This window comes from Ovis aries, chromosome 4 (assembly GCF_016772045.2).
Source record: "Ovis aries strain OAR_USU_Benz2616 breed Rambouillet chromosome 4, ARS-UI_Ramb_v3.0, whole genome shotgun sequence".
Lineage (NCBI taxonomy): Eukaryota > Metazoa > Chordata > Mammalia > Artiodactyla > Bovidae > Ovis > Ovis aries.
The window spans coordinates 104,729,485-104,746,759 of record NC_056057.1 but is presented as its reverse complement, the minus strand read 5'-3'; the positions used below and the strand labels follow the sequence as shown (position 1 = coordinate 104,746,759).

The 17,275-nt window shown below is 45.1% G+C and overlaps 1 protein-coding gene across 3 annotated transcripts in view; it reads right to left on the bottom strand.

Annotated features, from left to right (window-relative positions):
- Positions 1-16,807, bottom strand: part of TBXAS1 (thromboxane A synthase 1) — a 167,640-nt gene extending 150,833 nt beyond the window's left edge. For 2 of the 3 annotated variants that reach the window (XM_027968869.2, XM_060414898.1), the window contains exon 1: positions 16,578-16,807. In XM_027968869.2, coding sequence (XP_027824670.2) covers positions 16,578-16,666 — 89 coding nt within the window. In that variant the 5' untranslated portion in view covers positions 16,667-16,807. Of the gene's footprint in view, positions 1-1,528 lie in introns of all 3 variants that reach the window. The other variant, XM_060414897.1, reaches the window with a different exon arrangement.
- Between the last annotated feature and the right edge of the window lie 468 nt (positions 16,808-17,275).

The window sequence follows — 17,275 nt, the reverse complement described above, 5'->3', positions numbered from 1 at the left end:
CTCTCTCCCAGTTCTGGAGGTTGGAAGTCTGAAGTCAAGATGTCGGCAGGGCCTTGCCCACCCTGAGGCTCTAAGGGAAGCCCCTCCCTGGCTCTTCCTCACCTCTGGGGGTTGTTAGCAATCCTTGGGGTTGCTGTGCAGATATATCACTCCAGTCTCTGCCTCCATCCTCACATGGCATTCTCCCCATATGTCTGTACAGTCACATCACCTCCCCTCTGTGTGTCTCTGTGTCCAGATCCCCTCGTAAAAGGACATCAGTCTTGGATTAGGACTCATTAGTATTCAACTTGATTGCCTCTATAAAGACACTGTCTCCAATAAAGGCCTTATTCGGAAGTGCCAAGTGACTGTGAATGTGGGGAGGGCGGGGGAACACTAACACCACTCAATCCAGTATAAAGCCCATCAGAGCTGTCACCAGCCATGGAAGAGGCCAACACGTGGGTAGGTGGATGGGGACAGGTCTTTTCGTCCACCCTGGAGTCAGAGGAGGTGACATGGAAAGAAACTGACTCTCACGAAAGAAAATGCTAATTCAAAAACATTTTTTTCCTGGTTCACTGAATGTTGGGCTTTGGTTTGTTTGTGTGTGTTGTGTGTGTGTGTGTGTGTGTGTGTGTGTGTGTGTTTATGGGGATTTTTGTCTATTGGGGACTTTTTGGTCTTATTATTAGTATGCTAACTAATCTATATTTTAGTTGTTTGAGTCAGCATACCCTTTTTATAGGAAAAAAAGGAAATGAAATTGATGGCTGATTTTGGATTGCAAGAGCACCTCCCTGTTGAGACTTACCAATAACTTCCTAGAGCAGAACGTGCAAAAGCGCGTGACAGGGAGGAGCATGCCTCTTTTGATCTTTCAGAGCCCAAGTTCAGTTCACATTGTCTCACAGGCCTTGTGATGCTGAGACACACCCTTTCTCCTTTCAGCCTCTAGCCAGCATCACAGGAAATTTTCTGGAAGGGCAAGTGATCATCCTAAAACATTTTTTTTTCTTTAATAACTCAGTAGGGCCCCAGCATCCATGAGAATATTTATAGTAATTCTGGAGCTGTTTATGTTTCCAGCTGTAGCCATGTCTTGGCATAATGTCTTACATAAATGTATTGCCACGTATAAAACAATGAATTTGTCCCAAACAATGGAGCTCACAGTCTACAAGGATGTCCCCTGGTTGTTATAGTTCAGGGTATAGTGAACACAGCAGACTTTCAGCTTTCAGGCTTCCAGAGTACTTCAGAAATGTTCCCCTTCAATCCTGCTTTTTCAAACTCAAGTTGGATCCTCTATGTAGTAGCTACTCTCTTCCCCACCCCATCCCTGAATCAGTATTTACCCTTCTCAGGGTGAGCTGTGGCTCCATCACTGGTCAGTTCCTGATCTCCATCGCTTATTCAGCTAGAAATTCTTGGGTTCACCCCCAGGCTCAGTCAAGGTCCAAGCTGAGCCCCCGCACTGGGCGCACGACCCTGCTTCAGCCCTCCCGGAGCTAGCTCCTCACAGCCAAGACCTACTGTGACTCACCACCTTGCAGTCTTGTCGAACTCCCCATCCGTTTCTGTTCTTTTTCCAGAAAACATCACTGGTGTCGTTTACAATAAAAATCCAAACTTCCATTAGCTTTACGTTTTTGTTTTGCTTGCTCTTCGTTTGTTTTTATCTTTGTTTCTTCTTTTGTTGTGTCTGCTCACTCGTGTCCTCTTTCTGCTTTGTCAGAGGTCAGAATCCACATGGGTGATCTTTGGGCATGTGGTGGACTGAGTCATTCCTCCCGATTCATCACGCCCCTCCCCCCTTATCAAAATTCTACATCATCAGGGAAAATATTGATTCTCTGAAGTATCAATACCTCCCACTTCAGTGGAGTCTTCTTCCTCACCTCATTCATGTTAGGCTTTCACATGTGATTTGCTTTAACCAAAGAATATAGGCAGAAGTGACATTCAGCCACTTTAAGGCTGAGCCCTGAAGAGACATTGCTTATTTCCTCTAGCATTATTTTTTTTTTTGCCATGTCACATGGGTTATGGGATCTTAGTTCCCCAACCAAGGATTGAACCCCTGCAGTGGAAGTGTAAAGTCCTAACCACTGGACCACCAGGGAATTTCCTCCTCTTGTGTTTCTTGCATTCCTATGATCTACCAGAAGTAGAACTTTCCTGAAGTATCCTCTTCAGCCTGTGCCCCATTACAAACCCATGTGGAGCAGATATGAACCCCACCCACAACCTGGAACATAGCTCCCCCACCCAACACTGGGACCATGAGAAAAATTAATGTTGTTTGCCAATGGGTTTGGTGTGGTTTGTTACACAATGTTGTTGCAGCACTAGCTGACTGATAGAGGTCAATTCATGTCACTTCTCTTGACCTTCATTTCCTCATCTGTAAAATGAAGCCATTAGACCGTATTCAAGGTGCTCAGGCTTTTCTGCACAGCTATGCAACTGAGACTCCTATTGTGAACCCAAGAGTAAGGGACTAAGCATATCAGAGTCAAATACTGCAAAGCGCTGAAGAAAGGCAAGGACTGGGAAATGAGAACTCTGTTTAGGAACCAAGGAGTTAGTGGTAGCCTTGGAGAGAGTCCTTTCAGTGGTCAGTGGAGCAGAAGCCCCATTGCAGGGCTGAGGGTAAATGGGAAGTGAGAAAGCGAGGAGTGTGGGGTCTTCTCTGGAAAGAGAAGGGTGGGATGGAGCTGAGGTGGGGATGGAATCGATGGTCCAAGAAGAGGTGGTTGTTGGTTGGCTGGCTTGCTTGCATGCTTTAAGATGGGAGGGAATTGAACTTGCAAAAATACATTTCTAGTATCATAATAAAGGCAAAATGAAGGCCAGATCTTGGACCAGAGTATGCAGAAAAGCAGAGGTCTGGTCTATGAGAGAGACTAGAGTGAGAACTTACCAGGATTTATTTGCTAGGCATCATTTCCATGTCAAGCTCTCAAACCCAAGGACAAGGCAAGCGTCAACCAGTGAAACAAAGGCCGAATGAAAGATGTTGTATTGGTCAAAAGTTCATTTGGGTTTTTCAGTAAAATGTTACAGAAAAGTGCAAATGAACTTTTTTTGGCTAACCCAACAGACTTGTGCTGTTATTGCTCAAATCAGAGGATAAATGTAAATGTTGTCATGGGAAAATATGAAAATTTTCTGAAAAGCAAATTGAGTTTAAAGCTTCATTTATAGAGCACTTTTCAAGAAACAGATTTTTTTTTTTTTAAAGTTTAAAAATCTACAAGTGAAAGTGTTAGCCAGGTCAACTCTTTGTGACTTTATAGACTGTAGTCCACCAGGCTCCTCTGTCCATGGAATTCTCTAGGCAAGAATACTGGAGTGAGTAGCCACACCCTCCTCCAAGGGATCTTTCCAACCCAGGGATTGAACCCGTGTCTCTTAGGTCTCCTGCACTGGCAGCGGTTCTTTACCACTGGCGCCACCTGGCTAATTCTGGCAGTGAATTCTCTGAAGTATGCAGTAAAGTGAAAGTGAAGTCACTCAGTCGTGTCCGACTCTTTGCGACCCCATGGGCAGTAGCCTGCACCAGGCTCCTCCATCCATGGGATTTTCTAGGCAAGAGTACTGGAGTGGGTTGCCATTTCCTTCTCCATGGAATTTTCCCGACCCAGGGATTGAACCCAGGTCTCCCGCATTGTAGATGGATGCTTTACCATCTGAGCCACCAGGGAAGTAGTGCTTTGTAAACACAAACAACTAATCCACATCTTCCTGTGTTCTGTTTGCTAAGTTTGGGGTCATTCATTTAACACATGCTGACTAATATTAACGTTCCCAGTGGTAAAGAATCCACCTGCCAAGCAGGAGATCCTGGTTTGATCCCTGGGTCGGGAAGATCCTCTGGAGGAGGGAATGGCAGCCCACTCCAGTATTCTTGCCTGGAGAATTCTAAGGACAGAGGATCCTGGTGGGCTACAGTCCATGGGGTTGCAAGAGTTGGACACGATTTAGCAACTAAACAGCAGCAACAATAGCTAACACTTACTGAACACTAACCGTGCCCAGCACTGCTCCAAGTCTACTCAAATAATCCTTCCAACGTGCTATGAGGTGAGTACTGTTATTATCCCTAGTTAACAGTGGGGGAATCCGAGGCACAGTGACCTTACCAACTTCCTTAAGATCACGAAGCTAACCAAGACTTGAACCCAGGCAATCAGATTTCAAAGTCCAAGCTCTGGGACATTACATACATGGGGGAAAGGCAGCCAAGAGTGAAGTATTTTTAGTGTGTTTTTAAAAGCAGTGCTGATGAACTAACATCAGTGAAAGTGCTTGAGAATAGTTTATTTTCCTGAAGAGGTTCAAAAGTCACCTTTGCAGTAAGATTTTGTTTCACAATCCTTCCTTCATACACTGTACAGAGATGAACTTCAACCCACAGCGCAGTGACACCTGAATTAAAAAGATGAAATCCTTCACTGAGATCCAGAGTTCAATGCAGTGAAATTCTGTTATATAACAAGTGAGGGTGGCAGCTTGGTTGCAGTGATATGCATTTAGAAATAAATGGAAATTCTCTATGAGGATATTCATAGCTGCAAAGAACAACTTGAATTTGTGTCTATATATGCCAAGCATGTGCCACACAAAATCCTATATATTGTCCCTCTTAATTCAACTTTGTCAGCAAATAACTGTTTATTACCCAAAAGAAATGTACAAGCACAGTGCTGGGCACTTAAGATCCAGTCCTGCTTACCTTCTAACAGGGGAGCCAGGGAAGTGGTTTGAGAGAGAGAAGGCACCAGATGTGGTGGGGCAAAGATCACAGGGATGTAGGGCTCTCACCAGAATGAAGGAATCAAGAGCATCCCAGGAGAGGGGAGGAAATGAATGGCCTCCAACATGGTGTGTGGACGGAATGGAGGGACCAGAGAGCAAAGCGGCAGGTGAAGAGGGGACCAGGTGGGACAGGCCTCCTGTGCCAGCCAAGGAGACCAATTCTGCACGCAGGGAGGGCAGTGGGAGGGCTTTCTGCCCCAGCGGTGAGAGGCTGGTTGTTCTTCGGGCTGCAGATGTGAAGGACAATTTTGAGGGGCACAAGACAGGAGGCAGGGAAACAAGATGGGTGCTTATTTCCAGATGCTCTTGAAATCCACAACTCCAGGAGTAGAAGAGCAGATACAGGGAAAAGAATGATTCAAGGACCACTTAGGAAACAAGACTGGGTTGGCTATCCAGGTGAGGGAGAGCTGGCCTGGGGGTTTGGGTGGAGAAGATGCCATATTCGGAGAGCCTTGGACAGTCAGCTCTCTCTTATCAGTGAAAAATCTGGCAAGGATGGAGTACCCAAAGATGGATGTACCCAAGCTCCTCTAGGGGAAAAGTGTACCTGCCCTCAACTAGAAAGGCCTTGCTGACTCACACTGTGCCATATTTCTCCTGAGAACCGCCGAATTACCTCCTTCTATCGTCCCTTATATCATGAGACGACGCTACCAAGTTCAGTCACTCTCTGTGTACAGATAGCACTCAAACCATCTAATGTATAGATGACTATCCTTCACAATGCTTACAGCCTGGGGTTCCCAGAGGCCTATTGATTTGTAGAGATAGGAAGAGGGTACATGAGATATTTTCAACATTCCAAAGAGCCTCAATGGAAATTGTGCCTCTATTGACAATCAGATTGTGCAGGTTAACAAAAATGTCAAGTTTCTTTGCTTTGGAGTAGAATTATAACTGGGTATACGAATGCCGGTTAGTATATTGATCACTATACTCATTGGCAGGGTTTCCATCAGCCTGTCTTCGAGTAATTTAAATGAGAAAATAAATCAATCATTACATAAATACACACCGTTGTTTGGACAATAGAACTCGAGACCTTTGGGGAAATAATATAAACAGAGATGCTGGTGAAGAGTTTAGATAGCGTTGCTTTGAACTATGGGGATTAGCGGTTAATAAAACAGTGAAGGATGAAGGGTTTGTCCTTTATGCCTCTCCTGGAGGCTGGACCTCCCCTCCCCGACACTGTGGTCAGGATACCCGCACAGCGGGTGTTCTGTGCTGCCCACATACCTCATCTTCTAAATGGCTGGGTCCTGCCTTCTATCCCATCTCCTACTTTTGCATCAGAGCTTTGCTTCTCTATTTCTAATGTGATAATTACTTTATCTGAGTTCACGGTCATGTGATCCATAGCCCATCAATGAGGCAGAACAAGCACACAGCCTGGAAAGCCTTCAGCAGTCAGTGAGCGTATGAACAAAGAAGGAATTTACTCTTTCAATGACGCGTGTGCAAGGCATTGTGCCAGATGTTGAGGTCATGCTGCCACTAGTGTATCCATCAGAGCACACACAGATGCTCACACACACACACACACACACACACACACACACACACACACGACAGCGATCATTTAGAAGCCATGCCATGCATGTGGTCATTAAAGTTTACTGAGCAGCTCCTCTGCACAAGGCACTCATGGGTTTAAGATTCATCCCGTGCCCTCAGGGCCTTATCATCAGGCCAGGAAACAGGACACAGGCGAGAACGATAGAATAGTACAGCAAGTGCCAAGACCGCAGTAGAGACAGCAGAATTCAGAGGAAGCCAGGCCCGCTGAGGGTTGGCCTGGCTAAGAGACCTTCAGGAAGGCAATGTTTAGACAAGGTTTTGAGGGATGGGTTGGATTTCCTTTAACAGAGAGGCAAGGCGTCGGGCAGCAGGGACTGAGATGTGCGGAGTGTGGCGAGAAGGGGCAGATCGTTTGTGGGGGAAGGCGATTCGGGAGGATCTTGGCATACCTCCCAGCTCAGAGGGCAGAGGCAGCCACGGAGTTTGGTGCCCCGTGCTGGCTCTTGCCAGGGGTCTGGGCGGAGCTTGCGAAACAGGGTTTTGGTTGAAGCCGCCATCAGTAGTGGTTAGCCTTGCCTTCATTCTCTGACACCATTTTCCCAGAAACCTTTGAGCCAAAAAAAGAGGGGGCCATCCTTTTTCTGGGGCCAAGCTCAGGAACTGCCGTGTGCTGAGGTGAAAGCTAACACGTCTTTGTGAGACCACCTGGGGCCTTAAGGTGGCTCTGCAGGGTCACCCAGCTCTCGACTCTTTCCGGGATGGGGTGGGGGTGGGGACTGTGAGACAGCAGGGCTCCGGGGGTCCCCCCTCTCAGCTGATGCTCCTCCTGTCCCCCAGCCCCCAGGCACTGTGCAGCATCACGTATTTCTGGCAAATCAGGGGCAAGGTGGCCCTTCCTCGCTGAAGTGCCAATCCATTACCTGCATGATACCTGCCCCCATCCCCGCTCTCCCCAAAGTCTCGCCCTCTTGTGGAGATGTGTGTCATTTTGGCTAGCAGAAACAAGTCCCTGGACACAGCTCAGGTTCCCAAAGGTGAGGCCCTTGCCTTCAAAGGCAAACGGCAGCCTGTGTGGTTGGTTGTGATCATGATGTTCGGGGGTGAAGGGGAGGGTCCGTGCAGTAGTTTTATTTCTGGAAGAACCACTGCCCTCCCAGGGGGGAGCAGCAAACAGCTCAGTAAGGCACAAACACAAATCGGATGGTCTGCTTTAGTTCATAGAGTAAATGAGCTGCTTCTTTCATCTCTGCCCAAAGAGCCAATGCTACCAATTCCAGAAGCCTGAATTCCTTACAAGATAAAAGGAGGTATGACCATAAGTGTTAAAATGATTGCTGCTGTTGTCTTTAAAGTGAAACTAAGCTTGACTAAGAGCAACTCATATGTCCAATGAGTATGGCCCAACAGAATCCCCCGGCTTCCAGAAATGGCTCATAAAGTTCTCGGTAAAGGACAGCAAGCCTTATTATTTTATAATCACATTTTGCTTGGGATTAAAAATAATATTACCCAGTCTAATCGCCTAGTTGCCAAAATGTGAGCTGTTTTTTAAAAAATCAATCCATTCTCAACAAAGACAATGATTTGCGCCTTGAGGGTGGTCGAAAGACTGCATTCACGCACCGAGGACCGTTTTCAGAGAAAAGTGCTGAGAATGTGTCTTCTGATATGGCAGATCCACCATAGGTTTCAGCCTATCAGGAAAATGCCTTTGAAGGTCATAAAATTCATTTGGCTGTATAAGTTCTGGTACGTATGCTAAAATAATCAGTCACGTTACTTTATAGTCACACCTCGTCCTCTCGTTCAGGAAAATCAATAAAGCAAGAAGAAGGCTGGGGATATTGTGCACAACTATTTAAAAGAGAGAAAACAAAAAATAATATTCTGTGAAAATGGTCCTCAAGGAAATACAGACCTAGTTTTTATAAGCAGGCTCAATTTTATCTCCAAGCTCATCACTGAATTATTAAACTGAAGTACCCATCATATCCTAGACAAAAGCACAAAAAAATAAGGAAACAGCAGGCATCCTTTTCTATGATGCTCTAGGGCACCAGAAATTATCCATGGCCTCTAAAATGTATTTCTCAAATGTGTCCATTATTCACACTCTGAGTGGTCTGTTCCACCAAATGTTACAAAGCCCGATGTCACCCTCACTTCTGACACCATCCCACCTGAAGTGTCCACCCTCCTCTTCTCTGCTAGTCCTTCCCTGCATCTCAAGATCCAGCTCAATACCTTCCTGCTTCCCAAAGCCACCTGTGCCTGGCTGGTGACCCAGAAAGGCTGAAGGAATAAGACAGGAAGATGAGACGCAAGAATCATGCATGAAGCTACAAGGAGGCCCCCGAAAGCTGCCTCCTGAGCGTATTTCCTGAGCCCTGGGACACTCAGCACCATAAGAACTGCCAAGGAGGAAGAGTAGGGTGTCCAGGCAGGAGAGGGAGCAGTCCCCAGCGGACCCCTTGGGTCTTATCCAACTTGTTTCTCACCAGCACCAGTAGCAGCTAGATCCAGTACAGATCAGCCCAAGCAAGACTGTCAGCAGATGAAGCAGTCATGGAGTAAATCTAGAAGATACTGGGTGGCCTTTCATTTTGTCCATTGTTTCCTTTGCTATGTACAAGATTTTAGTTTGATGTAGTCCCACTAGCTTATTTGTGATGTCGTTGCCTGTGTTTTTAGTGTCACAGCCAAAAAAATCATTGCCAAGACCAATGTCAAGGGGCTTTTTTCTCTCTGTTTTCTTCTAGGAGTTTTTCAGTTGCAGGTCTTACATTTAAGTTGTTAATCTGAGTTGGGTTTATTTTTATTTATGGTTGCTGCTGTTGCTGCTAAGTTGCTTCAGTCATGTCCGACTCTGTGCGACCCCATAGACGGCAGCCACCAGGCTCCCCCGTCCCTGGGATTCTCCGGGCAAGAACACTGTGTGGGTTGCCATTTCCTTCTCCAATGCATGAAAGTGAAAAGTGAAAGTGAAGTCACTCAGTCGTGTCCAACTCTTAGCGACCCCATGGACTGCAGCCTACCATGGACCTTCTGCATCCATGGGATTTTCCAGGCAAGAGTACTGGAGTGGGTTGCCATTGCCTTCTCCTTATTTATGGTATAAAGGTCCAATTTCACTCTTTTGCATATGATTATCTAATTTTCCCAGCATCATTTATTAAAGAGACTATCTTTTCCCCATTGTCTATTTTGACTTCTTTGTCAAAATTAGTTGACTGTTTGTTTCTGGATATTTTATTCTATTCCATTGGCTTATGTGTCTGTTTTTATTCCAGAACCACAAGTTTTGACTATTATAGCTCTGTAATATAGTTTGAAATCAGGAATTGTGATGCCTCCAAACTTGTTCTTCTTCCTCAACAGTGACTTTACAAATCAGTCTTTTGTGGATCTATGCAAATTTTAAGATTTTTTTTCCTATTTCTGTGGAAAATGCCATTGGAATTTCGATAGGTATTACATTGACTCCATAGATCACTTTGGGTACTATGAACATTTTAACAATATTAATTCTTCCCGCATATAAACATGGAATTTTTTCCATGTATTTTGTGGCTTTTTCCATTTCTTTCATCAATGTCCTATTGATGAAATTTTCAGCGTACAGATCTTTTCACTTCCTTGATTAAAGTTATCCTTAAGTATTTCATTCTCTTTGATGCTATTGTCAGTGGGATTGATTTCTTTTTCAGAGTTTGTTGTCAGTCTGTAGAAATGCAACTGACTTTTTAGTGTTGATTTTGTATCCTGCAACTTTAATGAATTCATTCATTATTTCTGATGGGTTTTGGTTGCGGGGGGAGTCTAGGATATTGCATGTATGAGAGCACATGCTCTGCAAACAGGTAGTTTTACCTCTTCCTTTCTAATTTAGATATCAGTGTTCTCCTTTTCTTATCTAATTGCTCTGCTAGGATTTCTAGCATTATGCTGAATGACAAAAGTGGGCATTCTTGTCTTGTTCCTAACCTTAGAGAAAAGACTTTCAGCTTCTCACTCTTGAGTATGATGTTAGCTGTGAGTTAGTCCTGAACTATGGCCTTTATTGTGTTGGGGTACTTTCCTTCCTAATTTGTTGAGAGTTTTTATCATGAAAAGAAGTCAGATGTTGTCAAATGCATTTCCTGCATCTGAGATAATTGTAGATTAGCTGTTAATGTGGTGTATCTTCATTCTGTTAGTGTGGTGTATCACGTTTATTGATTTGCATACATTGAACCAACTTGCGCCCTGGAAGCAGTGGTTTCTTTTCTTTTTTAAATATTTATTTGACTGTGCCAGGTCTTAGTTGAGGGATGTGGGATCTGTAGCTGCAGCATGTGAAATCTTTAGTTGTGGCACGCAGGATTTTTAGTTGCGGCATGCAAACTCTTAGTTGTGGCATGTGGGATCTGGTTCCTTGATCGGGGATTAAACATGGGCCTTCTGCACTGGGAGCTCAGAGTCTTAGTACTGAACCACCAGGGAAGTCCCAGTGGTTTCTTTTAAATACGTCTGAAATTAGATTTAGATCTAGAATTAGAATCTAGTTTTTCTACATGTAAAGCAAGCTCTGTGAGAAAGAAACTTCCAGGTACAGACAGGGATGGACCTTTCATTGTCGTCTTGTCTTAATAATCACTATTCACAACTTAATTTAACCTGATCTTAGAATGAGACTTAGAATGAGAAAGCTGAGCACCAAAGAATTGATGCTTCTGAACTGTGGTATTGGAGAAGACTCTTGAGAGTCCCTTGGACAGCAAGGAAATCAAACTAGTCAATCCTAAAGGAAATCAGTCCTGAATATTCGTTGGAAGGGCTGATGCTGAAGCTGAAGCTCCAATCCTTTGGCCACCTGATGCGAAGAACTAACTCACTGGAACAGACCCTGATGCTGGGAAATATTGAAGGCAGGAAGGGAAGGGGATGACAAAAGATGAGATGACTGGATGGCATCTCTGACTCTATGGGCATGAGTCTGAGCAAGCTCCGGGAGTTGGTGATGGACAGGGAAGCCTGGTGTGCTGCAGTCTGTGGGATCACAAAGACTCGGACACAACTGAGAGACTGAACTGAACTATACTGAGAATGAGACTTGATCAGAACCCTAACTTACCCTGTTTCCTATTTTAATGTCCATTTAGTTTATACTTCTGGGTCTCAGGCTCCTCAGACTTAAATGCAGCTTGGCATTAAGAGCCCTTCCACCTTCCCAAGACAATTCTTGTCTCTTTAGCCACTTATCGCAACACCCACAGTTTACTTTTCTCACTGCTTCATCAGCCAGGAAGTTTCCCGATTATTCCAAATTCTCCTGTATGTTCTACTCTGCTATTGGAGAGTACGTCTTGAAACCTCCATATTCAAAGCATAAGACTGCTTTCCTCTTCATTGCTACAGAGGAGGAATTCCCTACTCTTTTTAGCAAAACCTTTTTTGTTGTTGTTTTGCTCAGTAATTGATATTTGTTTTAAAAATATGGAAGATGCAGAAAGAGCAGAGGAAGAAAAAACCCCACAATCCTACCACTATGCCTCGTAACTCAGTTGGTAAAGAATCTTCCTGCAGTGCAGGAGACCCAGGTTTGATTCCTGGGTGGTAAAGATCCCCTGGTGAAGGAAATGGCAACCCACTCCAGTATTCTTGCCTGGAGAATCCTATGGACAGAGGAGCCTGACAGGCTACAGTCCATGGGATCGCAAGAATCATACACGACTTAGCAATTAAACCACCACCATTAATATTTGGGCTATTTCCTTACATTCTTTCTCTCACTTTCCTTTTTTTTTTCCCCTGTACAGATGAATTTTTTTATTGTGATATAATTCACATGTCATAAAATTCATCCTGTTAAAGTATGTGATTCACTGGTTTTAGTATATTCACTGAGTTGTGCAACCATCAGCATTATCTAATTTCAGAACATTTTCATCACCCCCAAAAGAAACTCCACACCTACCAGCAACCACTCCCATCTCCCCTCCTCCAGCTCCTGACAACCACTAATCTACTTCCTGTTTGTATGGATGGGGCAAGTAAATTTGCACATTATTAAATAGGGAAACCTTACACTCTTTCTTAGGCCTTCCCTGATAGCTCAGCTGGTAAACAATCCACCTGAAATGCAGGAAACCCTGGTTCAGTTCCTGGGTTGGGAAGATCCACTAGAGAAGGGATAGGCTACCCACTCCAGTATTCCTGGTCTTCCCTTGTGGCTCAGCTGGTAAAGAATTTGCCCACATTGCAGGGGACCTGGGTTCGATCCCTGGGTTGAGAAGATCCATCCCCTGGAGAAGGGAAAGGCTACCCACTCCAGTATTCTGGCCTGGAGAATTCTATGGACTGTATAGTCCACGGGGTCACAAAGAGTCAGATACGACTGAGCAACTTTCACTTTCACTTCACTTTACACTCTTTCTTAATAAAGAAATTCTCATCTCACCAAAAGCTGCCAGCTCATAGGTGCTCTTCAAGGTTTAATTACATTGTACTTTAGATTGCCTCTAGCACTATTCAACTCACACCACTTACTTCTTGGACATAAATCTCTTCCAAAAGTCAGGATTTCAAACAACTTTATACAGAAAAATGAGTTTTTAAGATGTTTTGTCACGTGTTTTGATCACAAGCTTCATGGGCTTCTTGCTAGTGTATCCTACATCCCCAGCTCCAACCCCCAGGGGAGTAGCCCTGATCCCCTTAGACCCCAGTGCACACTGTTCAGCCTCATAACTATCAATTTTAGTGACTGTCATCAAAAAAATTGCATCAAATACCATTTGGGGAAAAACTATCAAAATATACTATTATAGTCTCTTTTAAAATGAAATTGATTCTTTTCTCTTCTGCTTTCTAAATTCATACATCTACTTCTTCATGAAATGTTTAAGTAGATGCCACAGTCTTGCTCTGCAAGGTGAGTGGAGATCCAAAAACAGCACACCTGTTGGGGTCCAGTTAGAACATGGACCCCAAGCTTGGACCCCAAGCTGGTTCAGACGGAAAAGGCCATAGGAAAAGGATGATGCGTGTAGGCAGAAGAATTCAGACTTGTATTGAGCTGTGACGCCTAAGGGAAGAGCCAGCAAGAAAATACCAGTGGAGATTAGAGCCAACATTCATTAGGCACCAACTGCATGCATGCATTGTGGAGGAGCGGGGGATAGAGGTAAGAACAACAAGAAAAGCCACAGTGAGTGGGACTGGTCAGTGCCGTGGGCAAGCAGAACATTCAGTGAGGAGGTGCCCCTGAGCCCCTTGAAGGAAAGAGGAGAGAAAGGGGATTCCACGCATGGAGAGCAGCAAGAACAGAGGCCTGGATGCGTGCAGCATGTGACCATTCATGGAACTGCCAAGCCCACAGGATGGAGTCAGGGTCTGGGGGATGAAGCTGCTGAAGGAGGCGAGAACCGAAGCCTACACCCCGGGGGCCGAGCTGACACATGTGGACTTCTTCACCTTGCCTGCATTAAACCAGACACTAGAACAGGCAAGTCATGGACAGAGGTTTCCAGAACTGCAGTGAGATACGGGGCCTAGCCCCTGACTTGAATGAACCCCCAGGCTGGTGGACCGGCAAGAAGCAGTCCTCCCCATGTTACCTTCCCAGAGTTGAGGCTCTTATCGCACGCCCTCCTGGTCCAGAGGCAGGCGGAACTCTTAACAGGAAAGACTAAGGATTTTAAACCTTCAAAACTGCACCCTGCACAAGACTTCCTTGGGGCCAGATGCTGTGAGGGTCTCTCTACCCCCAGCTCTCTCTGAGTGCCCTTCCCTTTCCCATATGCCTCTTGTCGAGAAAATGAAGCGGGAGGGAGGCCCTGCCTCATTCAAGCCAATGTCTGTTGCTCAGGAGTCTTGGGGATCCCCTGATAGCTCACTTGGTAAAGAATCTGCCTGCAATGCAGGAGACCCCAGTTTGATCCTTGGGTCAGGAAGATCACCTGGAGAAGGGATAGGCTACCCACTCCAGTATTCTTGGGCTTCCCTTGTGGCTCAGCTGGCAAAGAATCCACCTCAATGCAGGAGACCTGGGTTCGATCCCTGGGTTGGGAAGATCCCCTGGAGAAGGGCAAGGCCACCCACTCCAGTATTCTGGCCTGGAGGACTCCATGGACTGTATAGTTCAAGGGGTCACACATGACTGAGCGACTTTCACTTGACTTTACTCAGGACTCTTGCCTGGAAAACGGGTGTTGAGAGCTCAGGGATGGTGACCCTGAGCTGATCCTGGGATAGACCCAGGATATAGGAACCACATCCACGGCCCCTCAAGGCTCCTCCTCTTCAGCATCATCCTCCCCAGACACCCAGCTCAGCCACAACCTTCGCATCTCCCCCACCTTGGGCATCTGATCTAGACCTCTTGTTTTCTGACCTCGTACCAAGGCCTCCCGCCATGCCTGGCGCACATGAACAAATCGATAAATATCTTCACAAGAACAAATAGAAGTCGGCTCTGGCTTCCTATTCACCACCTCTCCTTCATGCCTCTCTCTAATCTCAGTGTCTTTGACGCAGGTTATTAGCATGGCCCCAGAACAGATTACAAATGCACAACTGCCTTGCTGAACGCTATGGTGTTATTAGCCGTGACTCTGATCTACACTGATTAGAAACACCCAGTTACAGCAGCTTATCACTCAGGACACATGCCCCTTTATAGGAGAGGCACAGCATTAATGTATGCAGTTCACTCACCCATTCATCAGACATTCATCGGAGCCATGCTGTATATATCAGGCACTGAGCTGGAAATTAAGACTATAGAAACTGGAAAGACCCAATAACGACAGAAACAAGGGAAGGGAAGTGAAGTGTGCAATAGAAACATGGATGCTGTGAGACCGCGGGGGCCTCAAACAGAACACACTTTGAGAATTACAGTCAGTGCACAACTGTTGATGAGAAATTAATATTAATAAGCATATTAATGAGAAAATTTAAATACACCTGAAGCACAAAAGACTTATTTCCCTCTGTGTTTAGGTCACATTGAATGATAGTTAATGATACTGGCTGATATCTACTAAGCACCCAGAACATATCAGGCACTGTGTTAAGTCCATCTCTGAGCAGAAACACACTGAGATGGATGGAAGGATGGAGCAGGGTCGGGGAGGGAGCGCACCACTTGCTCCTGGGTTTGCATGTGGCTGGTTTCAAGGCAAGATAAGCCACACTGAGAAAAGTTCAAAAGATAATTAAACCAGTTAGAAAGCAAAACAGCACTGGGACTGAAGCTGGGTTTCAGAGCCAATTTCCAAGAAGTAATTTCATCATCATAGAACATCAAACGTGAATTCCATTTTCAGCTATGCAAATTCCAAAAGAATAATACCTCACATTTGCATAATGCTTGATGCTTTTCAAAGTGCTTTCCCAGTTATTAATCGAGAGGAGGCTTTATTACTACCAGAAACGTAAATTGAAATTCTGTTCAAACTCAAACTCTCCATTATTTTTTCCACTTTCCCCTCAAAAACCAGAGCTGCCTAAATCCAGGTGCTTTTGATGGAGTGGGTAATTTTAATAACTTTCACTGACAAGGTGAATATGCATAAATGAAGCATATTGTGGGGCCTCACATCCAGTCTCTGATTAAGTCAGACTTCAGAAAACCTTCTGTTGAATTAACAAGATCAGGGGGAGTTATTTCCAGTTTAAATTTGAGATCCTCCCAGGTCTCAGACTTGGTGGCACTGCACACACTACATTCATCCCTTTCTATCAAATATTAGAAAACAAGGAAATTAGTTCCACCTCTTTATCTTTAAGCCTACAGAAATCCCTTTGCAGTGACTTTCCCATGCACGTCGTCAGACCACATCGCCGGACAGCTCCTTTATCTTTTTTCCTTTTTTTTTTTTTTTGCTTTTAACGTCATCAGAACCAAGAGGCTGAATCTGCTGTAAATCCAGCCTGGGGAGATAGGACGGGGATGCAAGGAAATACTTCTGCCCAAACCTTGCCAATCTGTTGCTTTCTCCCTCTCTTTCAAAGTTAATCATGTGTGGCGTTCTCAGTCACTGAATCACCAGCCTTTCCTGACACCTCCATCACATGCATTAGAGCAAAAGATTAACCTGGCTGTTTGCTTTTAATTCTGAAGCTGTGTTAATACTCAACTCCCTGCAGATTAAAGGGGAAGAAAAACACACTCCCACAGACCCCACCCTGGTTCCAGCATGGCTCTGTGACTGCTATTTCTGACAATGTCACCATGGTTGGGACATACTGGCTGCACTTACCATTTCAGGAGGGCCAAGAAGACCACGGACAGGGCCACCGTCACCATGGGGCCACTCACTTCCAGCCCGAAGAACCCTAAGACTTCCATTGTTCCTCAGAGACCCTAGAGGGGTGATACTGCCGAGGAAAGAGGAAGGCTGATCCCCCAGCTGTTACAGGAACCCACAGTCTGCAGACAGAAGACATAGGCAACCAAGAAAATATCCCAAGATATGGGTCCCCGAAGTGTACCCTTTCTCAGAAGTGTCTCCTTATAAAGAGGAAGGAAGAGGAGGGAAAAACAAAGGGTTTCATTGTGAGGCAATGAATCAGCAACTTTATTTTCTTGATGACTGTACTGCCAATAAACATTTACGCTAACTTCCCTGGGAAGAAGCAGCAGCAGACCTGACCCAGGGTCTGCTGGGAAAGAGAATGGCTGCAACCATAGAATTCTATCGTGACAAGTACTCCTTAAAGAAAGAACACGCTTAAAAAAAAAAATTAATTTGTTATTAAATGCTCATATGGGTCAGGAAACTGAATGTCCCAGAAAAATTCAAGGCCAGACATCAGACTGATGAAAAATGCCAGCTGCACTGAGGACATCCATCCCACTAAGGTCGTTTGGGATTCCCTAATAGTTTAATTGGTAGAGAATCCGCCTGCAATGCAGGAGACCCCGGTTCAATTCCTGGGTCAGGAAGATCCCCTGGAG